The sequence below is a fragment of the Solanum verrucosum genome, unplaced genomic scaffold, assembly GCF_900185275.1.
Source record: "Solanum verrucosum unplaced genomic scaffold, falcon-dt-bn FXZP01000060.1, whole genome shotgun sequence".
NCBI classification, from domain to species: domain Eukaryota; kingdom Viridiplantae; phylum Streptophyta; class Magnoliopsida; order Solanales; family Solanaceae; genus Solanum; species Solanum verrucosum.
The window spans coordinates 778630-800079 of NW_026020129.1; the positions used below are offsets into that span (position 1 = coordinate 778630).

The 21450-nt window shown below is 33.5% G+C and overlaps 1 protein-coding gene across 4 annotated transcripts; it reads left to right on the forward strand.

Moving 5' to 3' along the window:
- The first annotated feature begins 16530 nt into the window (after positions 1-16530).
- Positions 16531-20892, forward strand: LOC125826094 (probable cyclic nucleotide-gated ion channel 14). Of its 4 annotated transcripts, none has more exons than XM_049505394.1 (8): positions 16531-16683; positions 16840-16874; positions 16963-17503; positions 18074-18286; positions 18395-18696; positions 18980-19091; positions 19348-19584; positions 19750-20892. In XM_049505394.1, the coding sequence occupies exons 2-8, from the start codon at positions 16843-16845 to the stop codon at positions 20494-20496; spliced, it is 2184 nt and encodes a 727-aa protein (XP_049361351.1). In that variant the 5' UTR covers positions 16531-16683; positions 16840-16842; the 3' UTR covers positions 20497-20892. The 4 variants fall into 4 exon arrangements, with proteins under 4 accessions (XP_049361351.1, XP_049361354.1, XP_049361353.1 ...); XM_049505395.1 differs by lacking the exon at positions 16531-16683 and adding an exon at positions 16736-16752; XM_049505397.1 differs by lacking the exon at positions 16531-16683 and having other exon boundaries at positions 16716-16874; positions 16985-17503.
- Positions 20893-21450: the final 558 nt, after the last annotated feature.

Sequence of the window (21450 nt, forward strand, 5' to 3'; positions counted from 1 at the left end):
ACGTAAAACAGGTATATCATATAATATACAAACAATAAATGCATATCTTATACAAATGTGTCTTGAGTGTTGACTCATCTCAAGCAAATGAGCTAAATTCAAAGTTTTGACTTTGCTCTACACTAGCTGACTAAGAGTGGTTTAGACAAGATCTGGTTACTCGAGTCGGACAAACTACGGGGTGAAGTATAATAAACGACGTTGGATGACCACAAGTCAACTATTCATTTATCACTTCAAAAGAATTCGAAGGTGTCTTTCTGAAGGACAACCGTTGAAAGCTACGTAACCGTCTTTATCCTAATGCATTCTATTTGCCATTTGTCGAAAAGTATGCCATGAAATGCAATGACAATATACATGCAGTTAAATAAATAATGAATAAACAATAAGTACAATATACCAATAATCAACAAAGTATAGAAGATACAAGATATAATACAATAAAAGAAAAATCTTCTCAATTTGAAAAAAATGAATTCATAATGATTAGAACCTCTATATCTCAAGCGTAATCGTCATTCTGATTACATTCCTACAATATTCAAATTAGGGCAATATGTCGTGGTGACTCAAAAAATGATAGATTAATTCAATTTAAAGAATTTTAAGAATAAACAAATTTGAAAGTAGTTGTCACCTAATTTTAGGAAAACTAGAAACCAATTAAAAAATCTCTACGAAACCAATGGTTACCGACTGAATTCAGTTTTTCAAATTGAAGAGGAGATAAAATAATATATAAGTATAATAAACATGTAATATACACATATAATAAAACAAAACAATAATAATAAAAATGACCTAAGATTTCTCTTAACATCGATAATATACACAATTAAACATATTCGATTTTCATTAGAATAACTTCAATGGAAAACGACTTCAGGATACCTATAAACACACCAAATAAAAATGTTAGTAATAAATAAATAACAATAAAAATGAATAACTCAAATAATGACTCTAAAATAAAAATTTGTCTTATGAACATGGGAGACCTTGGAAATCGACGGTAATTTCTTCACTGGCCAATTTTAACAAATAATGGATATAAATTTAGATTAAAATTTCCGTCTTTTAAAATGGGGAGGCCTCGAAAATCGACGGAGATATTTTTTCATTGGTCAATTTAACAAACAAAAATATATGAACTTAAACTAAATTTTTGTCTTTTAACATTGGGGAGGCCTTGGAAATTGACGGACAAATATTTTCATTGGCCAATTCAATTTCTAAAATAACAACTTAATAAAAACACAAAATAGCTAAAATCATTCCTAAACAAAACGGGCAACATAATCAATAATAATAACCACAAAAATAATAGTCATAAATCTAACAAGTAATATTGAAACATAATAATAAGAAAAGTAATATTAACAAAGAATCAAATAAAAAAAGAAACAAAGCCACAAATAAGCATAACATTAAAATAAATCAATTAAACAATAACGATATAAGAATAATAGTCCATTGTCATCATTACAACATTAACATTAAAATAAATCAATTAAACAATAACGATATAAGAATAATAGTCTATTGTCATCATTACAACATTCAAAACTTAGCAACAATTCAAAAATAGATAGGAAGTAATATTTCATTAACAACATTTATTAGAAGAAACCCAAAACGATAAGAAAATCAACAATAAGAAAAGGAGAGAATAATTGATAAATAATAAGACAAAATCCTCAATACTTAAAGCTAACAATAAAATAAACAAAGTTCAACTTTTAAATATTATGAATGATGACAGTAAGTAAAAACTACCAAAATAACGAGTAAAACAAATAAAAATAAGAAAAATCAACCCAACATAAATTATAAATTGTATTAACAAAACTCTTAAATAAACATGGCCTTAATAAATAAATGGATCAGGTTTACCGGAGAAGTTAGGAATCCGGCCAGATCCGGAGATTTATTGAAGTTGCCGGAGCTTGTGTTCGCCAGCGCTGGAGGTCGAAGCTGATATACCTGCAAAATAACAAAATCGTGAAGGGAAAGTGTCACACCCCGAGCCTACACCCTGGGCGGGACCGGCACCCGGAGACCATTTCTGGCCCCAAGCGAACCCTTGGCCTGACTTTCTTAACTCAGCGGAAACCTAAATCAACAAGATAACTCAATGCAAATGCAAGGTTACAAAACAACTTAACTTATAAAAGTTGGCCACAAAGGCAACTGGAATCTCAAAATAGGATATTTACATATACACTTAGATGAGAGACTCAAACTAACTGACTAACTGTCTATGAAGCCTCTAAAAATACTGAGATGGATGTTGGGACAGACCCCGCAACACCCTAATAAAACAAAACTAAGAACACAAAATGATTGAGTCCTCCGGAATACAAGGAGGCTCACCACTGACTCTGGAGTGCTCAGGTGGATCAACGACGTGCAGGATGCTAATCCGGGGTACCTGTATCTGCATCGTCATAAGATGCAGGCCAACTGCCATCAGTACATTGAATGTACGAGTATGCGAGATGGAAATTTAAACCGCAATTTAAGCTTGAAAAAAGTACAAGGGAACACTTACCTTGGTTCTATTCGACTTATGAATAACTGAACTCAATATATAAAGCAATAAGACACATGCAGTATATAAAGCTTGTAAAATAGTGTAAACAACTTAGCTCGTTAATGACAAAACAATAACAAACTCAACTTTACTTATATAAAAGTAATATAACTTTAGTGGGAGATTCTTTAACCGACAATCACCACTATGAGCCCTAGTGGTGGTACGACGTTTTACCTCACGTTGCCCAAAGACCATCCTATAGCTGGCCGTGGTATAGGAAGCTATCTTTACTAAGTGGATCCACTAGCTTAACTTTCGTGATCATCTAAAAAGTATGACCCGAGAAAATCCCATGTTGGCCGCATGGTTCTTATGGAGAATTGAGTTAATATGAACTCGTGTTCCCAACTTGGTGCTCAAGACTACTCCCAAAAATATACTTTAGCTCATAAGTGTTTTTAAACACATCTTTCTTTAGTTTGAGATAATTGCTCAAAAACTAGCCCAAAGGCTTTCTTGGAATTGATGTTCCTTTCTTACTCAAATGTAAAAACATTTAGAAACTTCTTTGGGAGATACATAGTTCCCTAATAACTTTCGAGAAATGGACTCGATTTTATGCTCTTGACTTAACTTGAAACTTGAGACTCTTCACTTTGCTTGAACTCTATACTCTTTACTCGACTTGAACTTGAACCTTAAACAAAGGTAAAACGTTTAATAACGACTCTTGAAAAGCTTTAGAGACTTGCTTAGACTTACTTCTTAACTTTGCTTGACTTGACTCTAACTTCCCTTAACTTCGATCCTAACTTGCCTTGAATTAAACTATGGATTCAAGGTATATGATCACATGTTTATGGATGAATTTGGGATGTCTAAATGTACATTAGAGTGTTGGAAACAACTATGAAACATAGGTATAATACCTAGGAACATGCATGAGAAAGAATGGGGGAACATGGCGTCCTTGGCGCTCTGCAAGGCGCGGAGCGCCAGCCCTTGAAGCTCAGAAGGGGCCTGTTGGCGCTCTGACAGACGTGCCACGCAAGGGGTAAAACCTCAGAAACCCTGTTGGGGCGCGCTGGCTGGCGCGACACCCCAGCTTTTTCCCCCAAAAATTTGACTCTTCTCCTTTATTTTTCCAACTCTAAACCTCCTTAACTTCAATGGATCCAACCCCAAACACTTAGAATCATAAACCCCTCAACATACAATAGATTTCAACTCATAAACACAACTGGAAACATGCCCAAATCAACAAGGGACTTCAACAACACAATCAACAACACCAACAACACTATCCAACAACATATCAAATCTTTTCTCAATAATAATAAAATGAGTTTGGTGTGTGGGGGAAAGGATCAACCCAATACTAAGAACTCACATACCTAGTGGGGATCACCCCCGACAATATCCACGACGGAAACTTGCTTGATCTCCTCTTCTTCTTTTCTTCACTCTCAAGCCCTAGCTCTCACTCTTTTAAAATGGGACCAAATGATCCAAAAATCATTCCAACAAAACAATATAACCCCAAAAGAAATGGCTAGGGAAAAGATCAAAATGCCCTTAAAATTTCCGGACGGACTCCCTGCCAACTGCCCAACTTTCAAAGGGCATAACTCACTCACACGAACTCGGAAATCGAGCAAACTCAGTGGCGTTAGAAAGATCATTCCACAAGCTTCACAATCATAACTGGAATTACTCCTAACAAATCCTGAGATAGGAGTTATGACTGCTCAAAGTTGGCCAAACCTCACTGATTTCCCACACTTAACCAAATTTCCAGATTTTGAATTTTATTCCAAAAATAACTATTTCCAATTTCAAGCTTCTTCATAGTTATTTCAACTTACCGGATGCTACAGAAAGGGGGGAAAAGACTGACTTGCGAGCTTTTATTTTATGCTCCGGCTCATCGGAGCTTTGAGCTCCTCGAACAGGATCATTCAACAGTAGTTTTTTTCGAACAGAAGCTCCTCGAATAGGATCATCAACATTAGTTTTTCAAACAGAATCTTCTCGAACACGATCATCTGGAGAAGCTGGAGGAGCTGGAACAGGTGAAGAAGCTCTAACAGCAAGAAAAATAGAAGGAGTTTTTTGAACAGGATCATCAACAATAATTTTTCGAACAGAAGCTCCTCGAACAGGATCATCTGGAGAAACTGGAGCTGGAGGAGTTGGAGGAATTAGAGAAGATGAAGCTCGAACAGATGAAGAAGCTTGAACATGAACATTAGAATGAGTTTTTAAAACATGATAATCAACATGAGCTTTTCAAATAGAAGCTTTTCCAACCTGAGATTTTCCAACAGAAGTTTCTCCAACCCGAGTTGTTCGAACAGGAGAAGAAGCTCTATCAACATCTTCTCGAACTGGATCATCTAGAAGTAATTTCGGATCCTGATCCGAATCAAAATCTGAACCCAAATCCAAAAGATTTGTATCTGGATCTGGATTCTCATATAGGGATTGTTATTGGCTTGTAACGTAGGCTTAGGGACGAGTAGGATATATATATGAGATAAGAATGACTTAATTCCTTTCTGAGCATCACACTAAATTTTTGCTTTGACGATTGATACGTCTTTAGCGTCTTATCCTTTTCAATGTCCCCCATTTTTCGACTTATTTTGAATTCTCATTTTTTGGAGCTATTTTTTTTTCACCCCATTGTTTCGTCTATAAAGCTCTTAAAAATATCTTTGAAATAATGAAGTATCATACAATATATTCACGTAAAACAGGTATATCACATAATATACAAACAATGAATGTATGTCTTATACAAATGTGTCTTGAGTGTTGACTCATCTCAAGCAAATGAGCTAAATTCAAAGTTTTGACTTCGCTCTATACTAGTTGACTAAGAATGGTTTAGACAAAATCTGGTTACTCGAGTAGAACAAATTATTGGGTGAAGTATAATAAACGACGTTGAATGACCACAAATCAACTATTCATTTATCACTTTAAAAGAATTTGAAGATGTTTTCTGAAGGACAACCGTGGAAAACCACGTAATCGCCTTTGTCCTAATGCATTTTATTTGTCATTTGTCGAAAAGTATGTCATGAAATGCAATGACAATATACATACAATTAAATAAATAATGAATAAACAATAAGTACAATACCAATAATCTACAAAATATAGAAGATACAAGATATAGTATAATAAAAAAAAATCTCCTCAATTTGAAAAAATGAACTCATAATGGTTAGAACTTCTATATCTCCAGCGGAATCGTCATTCTGCTTACATCCCTACAATATTCAAAATAGGGCAATACGTCGTGGTGACTTAAAAATAATAAATTAATTAAATTTTAAAAGAATTTTAAGAATAAACGAATTTGAAAGGAGTTGCCACCTAATTTTAGAAAAACTAGAAAATCACTTTAAAAATGTCTACGAAATCATTAGATTCTAGGTAAGGTGCTCAAGTGATTACGAAGGGAAGGTGTTAAGCATTCTTCGAAATCCACAAATATAGTTCCCGACTGAATTCATTTTTTTCAAATTGAAGAGTAGATCAAATATTATACAAGTATAATATACATGCAATATATACATATAATAAAGCAAAACAATAATATCAAATACGACCTAAGATTTGTCTAACATCTATAATAGACATAATTAAACATATTAGAACTCCACTGGAATAACTTTAATGGAAAGCGACTCCGGGATACCTGTAAACACACTTAGTAAAAATGTTAGTAATCAATAAAGGCGAAATGATCTAATAAACTCTTGTACTTGTATGTGTTTGTACTGTGAACTCTTCTACCTAACTCTTTATCAATTGAACCCTTAAACTTAATAAAACACAATTTATCAAAACCTCTTTGACCATTGACTTGGCTTATGTGGCATCAACATGGTTGAGTTGTCAAAAATTCGTGAATTTACTCTCGTTAAGGCGAGTGACTATCCTATTTAAGCTAAAAAAATATTTAAAAAATAGAAAAATGAAACATTAAAATAATGAAACTTTCAAATAACTAAAAAAAGTTTTCTTCCTCAGCCCATCGGCTCACCTCTATCTTTAGCCATCTCCATCTCATCACCATCCCTGTCCGATCCATTTTTCTTTCTTCTTCCCAATCTTGACATCTTCTTTAGCAGATCTTGACATTGGCACCTCCTTGAATCAACTGATTCGTCTGGCGGAGGGAGAGAGCAGCGGTGGCAGTGATCGCCTGAGACCACTATTCAAAGCAATGGAGTGTGAGAAAGACGACGCAAGTTAGTGGAAGAAGAACGAGGCGAGTGAGGGTGGGATCTGGCCACGATAACGAAGAGGTTTTTCGGTCAAATCTGTTGGCCACGATGCGACGGAAATGAAAACGGGTGAGGAAGAGAGTACATGTGGTCGCCGCAAGAGCTGCGATGATGACTAAGACGAAGATGGCGGCGAAGGCTTTAGATTTTGACGGTTTCAAGGTGGCAATGGGGAGATAAAGTATGGTGTTTCAAATTTTATTTTTTAAAAATAAATTAAAATTTTATTATTTCATATTTTATTATATAATTTTGATTAATAGTTTTAAAAAATATTTAATAAAGATAATTATGGCATGTCATTAATTTAGATGACGTTGATTTGATATATCATTTATTTAAAGGCAATTGAACTACACACATGATAAAATGGTTTAAAATTCTTCTCTCGACTAAGTATAAGGATTCAGTTGATAAAAGATTAAATAGAAGGGTTCATAATACAAACGTGTATAAGCATAAGGGTCCCGTCGACCATTTCGCCATAAATAAATAAGAATAAAAATGAATAACTCAAATAATGACTCTAAAATAAAAATCTGTCTTATGAACATGGGAGGCCTTGGCGGTAATTTCTTCACCGGCCAATTTTAACAAATAATGAATATAAACTTAAACTAAAATTTTCGTCCTTTAAAATGGGAGGCCTCGAAATTGACGGAGTTATTATTCATTGGCCAATTTAACAAACAAAAATATGTATATTGTTGATCCACACACTTCTCGTTGCAACATTCTCACTTTCCTTGGTGCTCAAAGTAAGAATACTTATCTATGATACTTGAGACTTGGTCACGTGAGTTCTTCTTTCTGAACAAACTTGTGTCAAGGGACCTGGTCCTCGGTCTGCTCAAAATAAAATTTGCAGATGACAAAATTTGTGATGCTTGTGTTAAAAAGAAGTAGATCATACCATCCTTTAAGTGGAATATGCAGGATGTTAATCTTTCAAAGAACTTTCAGGCTTTAATGGTGAATAGTACATGTTCTGTGACCACAATAATGATATTGAGAAGTCTAATCTCAATGGTGATGAAAGAATAGTTGTGGAATATTCTTCCTCTAGCAAGGCTTATCAAGTGCATAAAAACAAGAATTGTGTATTAAAGAAAGTGTTCATGTGACTTTTGATGAGTGTGGAAGAATTGAGAAGCTGCAAAACAAAGAAGTTTCAGATTCAGAGAGATGGTCTAAATAGTGAGCTTGCTAAATAACATCATCTTCATGAATCCAACAATCTCAAGAAAGCTGATGCATTTGATGAACTTGATGAGGGACCTGGTCCGGTAGACAATGTTGAACAAAGATGATGCAGTTTAAACTGATAATGTGAATTTTGAAGGTGAGAATAAAGAAGTTGATTAAGCTCAGTTTGAAAGAACCAAAGTATAACACTCGGTTCCCCAACAAGCTGATAGGGTGTCCAAATTCCTCTTCAACAATGGCTTCAAAAGAGGTAAAATTGAAAAAACCCTCTTTTTGAAATCACAAGGAAAGAAATTGTTGATTATTCAAGTACATATTAATGATGTCATCTTTGAAGCAACCTTTGATGTGTTGTGTGAAGAATTTGTTGCACTCATGAATAGTGAGTTTTTAAAGTGAGCATAATGGAAGAATTAAATTTCTTCTTGGAGCTATAGATCAAGCAAACCTCTAAAGGTACCCTTGGTTGTCAAGAAAATTACATCAATGAGCTGCTCAAAAGGCTTAACATACTTGAAGTCGAGACAATGGTAAAGAGGGTAATGTCATCATGAAGTTTTGTAAAATGGAAGATCAAGTGACTGACATCTTCACCAAAGCCATGAGCAAGGACCAGTTTGTCCAGAACATGGACCTGGTTCCAGCTCAGAGAAACTACTGAAGAAGTTTTCATATTATGGATGTCAAGACAATTGATACTCCCATGGAGACCAACTTGAAGTTGGATGATGATGGATCTGGTCCAGATGTAAATGATGCAAGTGTTAGGATTTATGCAAGATTCTAATATTGTCCAACAAAATCACATTTGAAGGCTGCTAAGAGAATCCTAAGACGTTTAAAGAAGACAAGGACCTGGTTCTATTTTGTCCATCAGCAGACTTTTTGATTTGGAGGAACTTGATAATTCTGATTATGCTGGGTATGAAGTTGATAGAAATAATATCTCAGAAATGGATCGTTTTCTAGGCTGATCTCTAATTCACTGGGAACTAAAATGCAAGATTTAGTTGTTTTTTTAACAACTGAGGTAGAGAATGTAGCAAGTGCAGCTTGGTGTGCTCAACTCTTGTGGACCAAGCAGCATCTTGAAGCTCTTAGAAGACCTGGCTGAGATAATCAAACTGATGGTGGAAATGTTGAAACCTTTTTGAATGGATCCTGCCTGAAGCAATCAACTCTCTCATAACTATGCAAAGGGAGCGGGTATCCTTGCTTTTCAATTATGTATGTTTTAGTAAATTCAGTCCCATACTTTTTGTAGGTATACACACATAGCAAAAGGGTGAAGGAAAAGAGAGGTCAGGACAGATCTAGGCAATCACATTCAAACTACAGAGAGGGACCCGATCCGTTCTCGAAAATTAGCACTCTTAACATTGCAGTTTGAATTATGCATAAGAACCATTGCAATTGCCATATTTTTGTCATTTAGGTATCTGACTGTTGTCCCATCATTTGAGTACCAAAATGACATTTTCTTTCACTTCCTTTATACTCCATATTTCTGTTCAAATCCCTTTCCAAAATAAGAAATTTTCAAAACCTTCTGTTCTCCTTTTTCAAAAACACTTCAAATGTGTAAACCCTTGGTTCCTACTGGAGAATTTCTCGATGATTTTTTTTGTGTGAAAAGGGACCAAGTCCAACAAGCAAAAATAAGAAGGTGGAAAAGATGATGTTCAAAAAGGAAAATATTGATATTTTGAGAGCTCAAAGTATTCTTAATAGGATGGTGTCTGGAAAAAAAAACACAAAAAAAAATGAAAATGAAAAAAACCGAAATGGTTCCTCAGTTATCGATCTATTCATCTCGGAGGCCGTGAGTAAGTTTGATAACACTAATCTTTCTGTCATGAAAAACTCAGGCTAGCGTTGGAAGTTATGACAGTTGCTCTTGCTAACAGGGATACCGAAATGGTTTGCCTAAAGGCTCAGCTTCTGAAACAGCACAATCGGATGGACCAAGTTAAAAAAATAAAATAAAATAAAAAATTGGCAGCCCTGAAGGTTCAACATGAAGCTTGGGCAACAAAAAATGTGAACTTCACGAGAGGCTAAGGCATATGCTCTACTAATTTTATTCTTTTAATCCGCTGCTCCTAAGTCATCCCATCTTTTCCTAAACTCTCGTGTCAGTCTTCCTCATTTTCTATCGAAACTCAGTGGGCATTGTCTGGTTCTCATTCATAATTATATGTGCAATGCTTCGATTGCTGATCTTTTATTTTTGAATGAAAAAATGATTTGTTTCTACTGACTTGTCTCATTACTTTATGCATTTTTACTCATGCTTAGTGTTTTCCAAGTGGCCATGAATTTGCATGACTGCATTTCTGTCAACATGGTTTACTGCTTTAACATTTTTTTATGATGTCAAAAAGGGGAAAATTATTAAGGTATGAGATTAATGATGTTAGCTACTTGAAGAAGACATGGTCATGCCGATAAGGGGAATCATTGCTAGCTACTTGAAGAGGACATGGTCATACAGATAGGGGGAAGAAGTTGAACAAGTTTGTCATCATCAAAAATGGGGGAAATGTTATTTTGTTGATGATGTGAAGTTTTGATAATTTGATAAACTTCGGGGATGATGAAAATAAGGGGACCAATCCAGTTACCTGAAGAGTCATGTCGATAGGGGGAACTTGTGAAAGGGGAAAGAAGGTAAATAAGTTTGTTTTCATCAAAAAAGGGAAAATGTTATTTTGTAGCTGATGTTAAGTTTTGATGATTTAACAAACTTAGAGGTCTAACAAGGAATCAGATCCTTGTTATCGAGACTGACGACAGGGGAAATGAATGAATAAACTCAGTGTGAGGAATATTTGTGTGTCATCATCAAAAAGGGGGAAAATGTTATATTCTAGGTGTTTTGATGATCTTCACAAAGGCAGGGACCCGATCCCTGGCAGAGTGCTCTCGTCCAAATTCAAATGTGGTACAACTGTAAAGATGTCATGTCAGGCGGTAGGTGAAAAGTGCAGTGTACTGCACCAATAGAAAGAGCGGACGAGACTATCTGTTTCAGTGGCTCACAAATGCAGGGGCCGGATCCCTAACAGAGTTCTCTCGTCCAGATTTATAATGGTGTACAAATGTAAAGATGTCCTATCAGTGGGTTGGTGAAGTCGTCAGCGTACTTCACCAATAGAAACGGACGAGGTTGTTTGTCCGATGGACAATAATTCTTTTTGGTCAATATAATTAGAAATGACAAATAACAAGAAAATTCATTCATTCAAAAGAGAAAGAGAGTTAGTAAGTCTTCTCAAGAACTCACAAAGAACATTGCAAGGGACCTGGTCCCTGCAAGACTACAAATATGAAAAGGACGACAAGACAACTGTCAGAAAAGTTGTCACCTCTGATGTGGTAGGTGCACGTCCCTTTAGGGAAGCAGGCTCTCAGCCAATGGGCGGTCCCAAAGAGTTTGTATCATTTTGATATAGTTTCTTCTCCAAAATACAAACTCAAGATTTGGCAAACAAAAACTTGAATTTTCTCTGAAAATTCATAAGCTTGAAAAGAAGGTCACCTTCAAGGAAGAACATTACTCAACTCAATAAAGGGACCTGATAGAGTTAAAAAGAGTCTTTGTTGAATTTTGAGCTTTGTGTCTTAGGTGTTTACATTGTAAATCTACTCCTAAGTTATAAAGGATAGTAGATCGGTTGCTTGTCTAAATATTTAGTTCGAGTCGTATTAACTAGAGTTAGTTAGTCGAATAATCTAAGTTTTGGTCAAGTCTTTTTCATCTTTGTTTTGATGTTGTCTTGAGTAGAGTTAACTAAGAGTGTCTACTAGAGGTAGTTGATGTGTGGTGCAACAGAGTTGCTGCTTGTTTAGCTCTTGTCTTGGAGATTGTAGGTGGTGGCTAGAGTGAGCCTTGAGGATTTTTAAAGTCTAGATCAACTAATAGTTAGTTGGTTTAGTGGGTAATAAGATTATTGCTTTGGCTCGTTTAAGTAATAGGAGTATTACTTAGTGTGGGATTAGGGTGTTAATCTCACTGTTGTGGGTGTAATCTGTGTTTCACTTTTGCTTGAGAAGATTAGTGAAAATATTTGGAAAATTTTGTGTGACAGGTAGTGGTTTTACTCCCTTGAGCAAGGAGGTTTCCACGTAAAACTCTTGTGCCTGTTTTACATTGTGCTATTTATTTTCTGCACCTTAATTCTGTCGAGGGACCTGGTCCTGTGATCATTGGTGGACGCATACATTCCAACAACCTCCCGCATTATATGTTGACAAATCAATTCATTAAGCAACCCAATACCCCTTTCTTCCTAAAATATTTGACAAGTTTCATTTTTCGAGTGTGATTTTTTATCAATATTTTAAGATATTTCTTTTAAAATCATATTCTTATAATACTTTTTCCATCGTATTAAATAGCTAACTCTTAATTTAAAATATTGAATTAATTTAATTCAGTTAGCTTCAATAATTAATCAAATTAATTCTCAAGAATCATATGGTAACAATATACCCTTATAGGCTTATACAAAAAACTCACAACTCCAACTATATTTAATAAGAGTACTTATTAAATTCTTGTGTCTAATATTGTGATATGAAACTATTTGAAGGAGCTGAGTTGCAAGAAAATAAAATATCGGAGATGCGTTTGAATATTAAAAATAAAATAAAAAATGACTATTTTTTCCCCCTTTTTTTGGTTATTTTTTATCTACTCAAATTATTTCCGTTCATTTTTTATGTTTTTCTGATATGTATTTTCTATTATTCCAATCTTTATGAGAGATTAGCGGATATTATGTTTTCCTCGCACGTGCCTACAACATTATCAGGCGGATTTTACGCCCCAATTTTTTATCATATTTCTATGTTTGTGGGACCATAACCTCAACTGGCATGTGTGTTTTAATTCGAACTTTATCGAGCTGTGAAAATCAATCTCCACAGTCCACACCAATGTTTTAAAAGATAGTTTTAGGACTTGTCTTGAGGTTGGGTATTGCAAAATATTTAGAGGTTCACGTGTGGGGTTTAATTATGTGATACTTATGTCGTTAAAGTGTTGATTGTACATCTTAAGTATGTCTAACGTTCAACAAGTTTATGTGTCAAATTCCTTAATTAATATTGTTGACACTCATAATTACTCATAAACGAATAATGCTTCATATTGTTTTTCATCTATAGATATAAAAATAATTGAGAGCGACTCAAATAATAAGTTATAGTATTGTATATTTGCTATTTGATAACATTGTAAAGGTAAAATCACTTAACATTTTAAAAATATATATATAGTCGAATTTTACATCTTTACTTATCATTGATCATCACGTTTTTGTTTAATGTCTCAAAATTATCATGTTTTATTATTTCTCTATTTGAAAATAATTTAACATTATCCCAAAAAAGATTGTTCTAATTATAATATTAACAAAGTTTATTGATTATTTTCTTTAGTGAGTTAAATTGTATTACATGATCGATTGTAATTTGTTAATGAAAAGTGGGATCATCTTAATTAGGACACATTTTCGTCACATCATCAAACACGTGAGAGGTTTTAATCAAAATATGTAAATGTTTTTTTATTATTATTAAAATACAAGTTTATGCAAATCATTTTGAATGTGGTGTTTGTAACAAATTTTAAAGTGACAAAAAATAAATTGCAATCACAAATAAAATATGAAAAAATACAACTTTATTGATAAATAGTAAATAGTGCGGGTACAATTCTGTTTTATCCGTGATTCAAGGGCCGTTTGTGACGTATTTTTCGAACTAAGATGATTTGAATTTGATCTCTTTATGAATATTCAATGAATTTATGAAATATTAGAGATTTTGATATCTTTATGGAATTTTCGAGCCCTTTAGCATGACCTAGGGTTTATGATTGAACCTAATTGAAATTGAACACATCTTGTACAGTCTCCACTCGAATTGTAGATTTCCACAAAATTGCAATGTTTACGTATGTAGCGAGCAATATTATGAGGACATTTGGCAATTCTTGTGCCATTAATATTTTATTATAACATTGTATTATTTTGTCACGCCTCACACAAGCTATTGTCTTTTTATGTTTACACAGAAAAAGGGACTCTACCGACATATGAATATACTCCTTTTGAGTTTTGACAGATGAAAACCACAAAAGTTGATTTTGGGCTTATTCTCAGTGGGACCTGTGATTACTTCATCTATTTTAATATATTTAAAAAAATACCTCAAATGAGCTATTCAAACTGAATTTAGGCAGAATAAAATGAGTTAAACCAACAAATGAATTATTATTTCATCCTATGGCAAAGTTACTTGAATAAAGATTAGTTAAATAATGAGTCACAATTACTGATTTTTTATTTTAACGAAAATGATAGGTTAGTTTGGCTATATAACTTAACTCAAATCAATTCAACTTTTAAATAAATTAAATTTAAACGGATCAAAACAGATTGAATAACTAAATAATCAGGTCATTATATCTGCTCAAACTTAAACAAATGAATTAATCATACTTTCCTGAGCTAATTTTATTATTGTTTATCCTCAAACACAACACATGAGTGAGTAATAACTAATAAAGCACCCACTGGTAGAGGCGGGTAGGGTGAGTGGTAGGTGTGGAGTGTTAGAGTTGAAAAAATTATCATTAATGAAATGTGATAACTATTTTGAAACAGAAAATATTATAGACTCAGAAGATGTATCTAGAATCTCTATCATATAAATAATATAAGTACTACTTCCTCCGTACAAACAATAGTTATTCACTATACTATTTTGAGATGTCTAACAATACTTGATCTTAGTTCCTAATTTAATCTTATCATTAATTATAGTCACTTTTGTATTACATTTTCAAGACATTTTATTTATTATATTCACTTTTACTTGTCACTTATTTTAAAATAGAAAAAATAATTTTTTTTTTATGTTTTACCCTCAACATTAAATACTTATTTTCCAAGATATCATTTAATAGAGGATAGTTTGATTAAAACTTGTATCATTAATTATTTTTTTAATGGGTGTATCAAGTAAATGTGAACAAAAAATAATAAAATAACTTTTTTATATATAATTTCTTAATAAATTTGTAAAGTCAATAATGAACAAATATTATTCGATTAACATTGAGTAGTACTGCATTTCTATTCATGCAGCCCTGTCTCTTCTTAACCTAGCTGATGCCCCATATTAAAAGTTACCAATAGTACTTTCAGAAAGTTGGTTATGCCACCTAGGTGGAGTAGTTGATGCATTTAGTAAATGCATCTCTTGATTTTGGTGTCCATTTCATCTGTCCCAAAAATTCTCTAATATAATAAATTTTATGCAACTCTTGATTTCCTAATTATTTTAATTTTAATTTTGCAGAAGATACTATTCCTTCCGTTTCATAGTAACTAATCATTTTTTATTTTACATGATATTTAAGAAATCATATACAAATAATCAATTTAATTAATTTACTCTTTATCTATATTGATAGAGATCAAAAGAAATTATGGAAACATTAAGCAAGATGATGATATTAATTATAGAGGTAAAGTGGAAAAAAATTTAATTAATTTTATCTTGATTTAGTAAGTGATCAAGTAATTTGGGACAAGATTTTTTAGAAAAGCGATCAATTAATATGGGACAAACGAAGTTTTACTACTACTCTGTCTATCTTTACTTTTCTATTATACTAAAAATAGTTGTCTAACAATACTTATCCATTTTTAAAAATCAAGAGATAATTTACTCTTTTCTATTTATTTTACCTTCGGTGAACATTTTTACTTTTTTAACTGTAATACCTTATAATTAAAAAATGGAAAAAAGATCAATTTATTTTAAAATAAAAAGGATATTATAGACTTTTTAAAATTTCTGGTCAAATTCTCTGGCTATTTAGCATTACCCTATCTAATACATTTTTCAAAACATTTAAATTTAATACTTATATTGTAGATCAAGTTAATAATGAATAACTATTATTGGAAGAAGAAATATATACTCACTCGTCCATACTCCCTCCATTCCATATTAATTGAATTTTTGAGGTGTTTCACACCCTTTAAGAAAAGTAGATTAAAACATAAATTGAACATAGTTTTCCATTTTTACCCTTATTAATTATTGTCAAATTTATTGAAGTCTTCACATTGAAAATCCAAATGAAGGTAAAATTGGAAGAACACTCTAAACGTAGTCTTAAAAACTGAATAATTAAGTTAATTTAAAAAATAAAAAATGCCTCAAAAATTCAATTAATATGAAATGGAGGGAGTATTTAGTTGTCCAATATGATTTGACCGTCTTTTCTGTAAAATAAATTTGACTGTCTTTTCTCTAAAAATAAATTAAAAAGAAAAAACTGTCTTCAATTATGGCCTGCACGACTGTATTCACTTGAACTTCCATATCCAATTTGCAGCATCAATTTTTTTTTAGTATATTCTGAGCTGTTTTTATCTATTTTTCTTTAATATACTCTTTGTCTTTTTGTGATCTTCCAAGTAAAGTCAACCCCTTTAAATTAAATACACACAGAAAACCAGAGTTGTTTCTGCCCACTTCAACTCCTCTTTCTTCATTCATTTTTATGGTTACTTTCAAACCCCATTTGAGAATTTTTTTGAATTTTTCAGCCATGTGAGTATTTTTTAGCAAAGTTTACATTTTTATTTATAGCATTTTCTGAAATGGAACTTCTTGAAAAGGGTAAAAATTCAATCTTTTTACCATTTTGGTATTTTCTTGGCTTCTGCATTGTGTATTGAAGATTTGTAGGTATTTTTGTCTGTAAAGGTTATGATGGAGTTCAAGAAAGCCAAGACGGTAAGGTAAACTTTTCAAGTGTATTTTTTCTGTATTTTTTTATTTCTAGTTTTTTTTTTTTTTTTTTGTTAATATTTTTGAGGATTTTATTAGGTTTTATAATGATGGGAAACAGAATCTTGAAAGTTCATGGGAGAAGAATGAGAACCATGTTCTTGAAAAGCAGCTACCTTTGTATCTTGATGGTAGAAATGTTGACAAAGTTGGAGCTAGTAAAGTTCCTAAATTTGGGAAATTTAAGGTTTTCCCAGAAAATTATGTACCTGGGAAAAAGAAAATTCTTGATCCAGGAAGTGAAATTGTTATACAATGGAATAGGGTATTCTTGTTTTCTTGTTTGATAGCTCTCTTCATGGATCCATTGTTTTTTTACCTTCCATCAGTGGTGAATAGGGGGAAATCTTCATGTATGACAATTGACTTGAATCTTGGGATTAGTGTTACATGTTTTCGAACAGTAGCAGATGTTTTCTATTTGTTACATGTGATATTTAAGTTCAGGACTGCTTATGTTTCAAGAAGTTCAAGGGTGTTTGGAAGGGGTGAACTTGTTAAGGATAAGAAATTGATTGCAAGGAAGTACTTGAAGTCTGAATTCTTCATTGATGCTATTGCTGCTCTGCCTCTTCCTCAGGTACTTCATAATCATGTTTCAAGAATGAAGTCTGCTTTAGTTTGTCTTTGTATAGTCGATTATTTGTTTTAATAAGATTGAAGAACAAATAATCCTGAATTAGGCTAGTATAACATGTCTTGACCAGTGGAAAATTGTGGTTAGTTTGATTGTTGTTGTGCATTTTAAACATTATGTATCGAAAAGCTATCTTTCTAGATGGAGAAATCGTCTTTTCCTAAGAAGTTCATCTGAACCCCCTTTGGCGGAAATACATTGTTTATAAATGGTTAAAACTATCTTTTATGTTGTATGAGTAGATGTTGAATTTCCTTTCGAAGAATAACTTCTTCATATTTTGACCCCCTTAGTGAAGCTCCGCCATTGTTTTCGCCTGAACAAATTCAGCTATGTCACTTTGTGGTTGTTCTTTTGAACTATTAGAATGTATGTTGATGCTAATTATTATAGGAAACAATTACATTACAAGTCATGATAGATCAATTAGCAATTTAGTATTGGAGTATAATCCATCTTCATGTTAAAAAAAGAGAGAAATACTCATGGATTTAGCTGTTTTTCCTTTTGCAGATTGTAATATGGTTCATCATACCGGCGATTAGAAGTTCTCATTCCGATCACACTAACAATGCTCTTGTACTTATAGTCCTGCTGCAATATCTGCCAAGACTCTATCTGATTTTCCCATTGAGTTCTCAAATTATTAAAGCTGCCGGGGTTGTCACAAAAACAGCTTGGGCAGGGGCTGCTTACAATTTGCTACTCTACATGTTGGCAAGCCATGTAAGTTTAGTCCTGTCCTTAATTTAGGTACTTGCTATTTGTATAAATAGAAATATTCTTAAAGTTTTTGTTACTCTTGGATAGTGAATCAGGGTGCTTTTATTGTAGGTCCTTGGTGCTTCCTGGTATTTATTGTCAATTGAGAGATATGCTACATGCTGGAAAATAGCTTGCGAAAAGGAGCTTAGTCCTTTACAATGCTCCAGTCGTTTCCTCGACTGTGGTACTACAGACCATGCAGACAGGATAACATGGGTAAACAGCACCCAAGTTTTCAGCAACTGCTATCCTTCCAACTCGACCATTTTCGACTTTGGAATATTTGCAAATGCAGTTACAAACAATGTTGTCTCCTCTAAGTTCCTTGAGAAGTACTTGTACTGCTTGTGGTGGGGTTTACAAAATTTGAGGTATGGTTTCCAATAGTACCATTTACTTGGCCACTATTATCTACGATTATCAAGCCAATTTCTTTAATATTAAGCATATATCTCAAAGGTCCAAAATGGTTTTTGTTTATGGTGCATAAGGTGTTATCATTAAGTCATTATTCAAAATCAGTAATTAAATAGCCATTTGAATAACTCTTCTTAAGTATATCTTTGGTAATTACGATTATCTGCAAAATTGTGCTATTTGCTGCAGCATCGCGAATCAGGGATATTGAGCACTTTGTTTTCTGATCTTTTGCAGTTCTTACGGCCAGAATTTGACCACAAGCACATATATATGGGAAACTTCATTTGCCATTCTTATTGCTATTTTTGGGCTAGTTCTGTTTGCTCATTTGATTGGAAACATGCAGGTATGAGTGACAAACCTTGTCTTAATATCACATTTGAAATCCTCATAGACTACAACTTTGAATTCTGGCGAAGATTGGACTCTCTTTCTTTTGATTCTTTTTGGTTAATATAGATTTGGACCAGTAGTTTTTCATGTTTTTGCAGCTTCAACAGAGAATGCTTCTTTCTACATCTTCTATACTGTGAACTTGTACATTTCATTTTGAAAAAAGCTCTTCAAACTCGAGTCTAATTTCTCCCTTTTTATTAATGTAGACATACTTACAATCTATCACTGTGAGGCTTGAAGAATGGAGGCTCAAGCGACGAGATACTGAAGAATGGATGAGGCATCGCCAACTTCCTCAGGATCTACAAGAACGTGTTAGACGTTTTGTACAGTACAAGTGGCTTGCCACTCGAGGAGTAGATGAAGAATCTATCCTGCTTGCTTTACCTTCAGACCTTCGCCGTGACATTCAACGCCACCTATGTTTAGACCTTGTTCGGCGTGTAAGTCATTTTCTCTCTGAGTTCTCTCATTACACCCCAAATTTGTAATATCAATAGTTATTAAAATGACGCGAAGTACTTGCATTTTGGTACTGCGATAATCTCAAACAAGTGAAGTGTATTTTTCTTTCTTCTTTGATTTGCTTGAGTTGTTCTATTTTGCAGGTTCCCTTCTTCTCACAAATGGATGATCAACTGCTTGATGCCATATGTGAACGTCTGAGTTCTTCGTTAAGTACTCAAGGAACGTACATTGTACGTGAGGGTGATCCGGTAACTGAAATGCTCTTTGTTATTAGAGGAACATTAGAGAGCTCAACTACAAATGGAGGGAGAACAGGCTTCTTCAACTCAATTACTTTGAGGCCAGGTGACTTTTGTGGCGAGGAACTCCTTGCCTGGGCGTTGTTGCCACGATCCACTCTTAACTTGCCTTCATCAACGAGAACAGTGAGAGCGCTGTCAGAAGTAGAAGCTTTTGCATTACATGCAGAGGATCTCAAGTTTGTAGCCAATCAATTCAGACGTCTTCATAGTAAAAAGCTACAGCACACCTTCCGTTATTACTCTCACCACTGGAGAACTTGGGCTGCTTGTTTCGTTCAAGCTGCTTGGCGTCGTTTCAAGAGGAGAAAGCTGGCCAAAGAGCTTTATAGAGGTGAGTCCTTGTCTTATGCTCCTGAGGATGATCAATCAGCATATGAAAGTGAATGTGAACACGAGGATGATCAACAAACGAAGACTACACCAACAAATTCTTCAAATGTAAAGCAAAACCTTGGAGTTACAATATTGGCATCAAAATTTGCTGCACACACAAGGAGAGGAGTTCAGAAGATGAAGGATATGGACATGCCTACGTTTCAGAAGCCCGAGGAGCCTGACTTTTCAGCTGAGCCAGATGACGACTAGCTCAACATGTCCCCAATTTGAAGACAATCTTCCACAGGTGAAATTATACAGAACCAAAAAAAGCAATATAAAGACATACTACAGTGAATTTAAAGAACTTTATTCAAGTTTACTAAAAGAAAAAGAGGAAAAGGAGACAGGTTGTGCTGCAGTTGATTATCATTATAATCATCAATAGACTGTACTTGTAAGTAAAAATTTGGTGAAGGGAAAATAGGTTCCTATAAAATGTGAGAAGACTTAACAGGAATTGTAGGTTAGTGTTTGTTGAAGAAAAACAAAAGGGTAAATTTTATGTTTCACTCTTTATGTTGGCAAACTTGAGACTTTTAACTTAGTGAACAATGTATGTTAATGTAAAGTTATATGAAAACTAGCTTAACATTTTTGTTTTTTGAAGTCAATTGTGAAGCATGTAATTAATTTTATTAGTTTTGATTGAATAATTTTTAGTAACTTATTAGAAACTATCTTAATAGATAATGCTCTATTACTTTTATCACATATAAAATGTTAAAATTAAGTGGGCATAAAATTGCATAGACCCGCAATTCGTTCGTCCTGCATTAGTTTTTTTTAAAAAAACCACTTCAACCCGCCCACATTCCTCTCCGCTCCGCACAACTTTAAACCCAGCTCACCCTGCATAGCCTTAAACCCGCTCTGTTCCCGCGCGCTCATTGTCATCCCTAGTCAATTGGGATGGTCGTGATAAATGATGGTGTTATGGGTAGTGATCAATGGTTAATAGTAACTAATGGTTAATAATAGTAATTATTATGATAATGATACTAAATAATTATTATTAACAATGATGATGATAATTGATAATGAAGTATAGCGGCTATCGTTGGGTGACTAGTAATGTGGATAGTGATAGTAGCATTGAAGGGATGAAATTAAAAAAAAATTGTTAATCTTTATAAATATCTTTAAATAGACATGTTAATAATA

Bases quoted from the DNA above. Each gene is read 5' to 3' on its own strand.
- LOC125826094 (XM_049505394.1), top strand. From the start codon at position 16,843: ATGATGGAGTTCAAGAAAGCCAAGACGGTAAG. The intron at 16,875-16,962 runs GTAAACTTTTCA...GGATTTTATTAG, and splicing joins AAGAAAGCCAAGACGGTAAG to GTTTTATAATGATGGGAAAC. The intron at 18,697-18,979 runs GTATGGTTTCCA...GATCTTTTGCAG, and splicing joins TGGGGTTTACAAAATTTGAG to TTCTTACGGCCAGAATTTGA.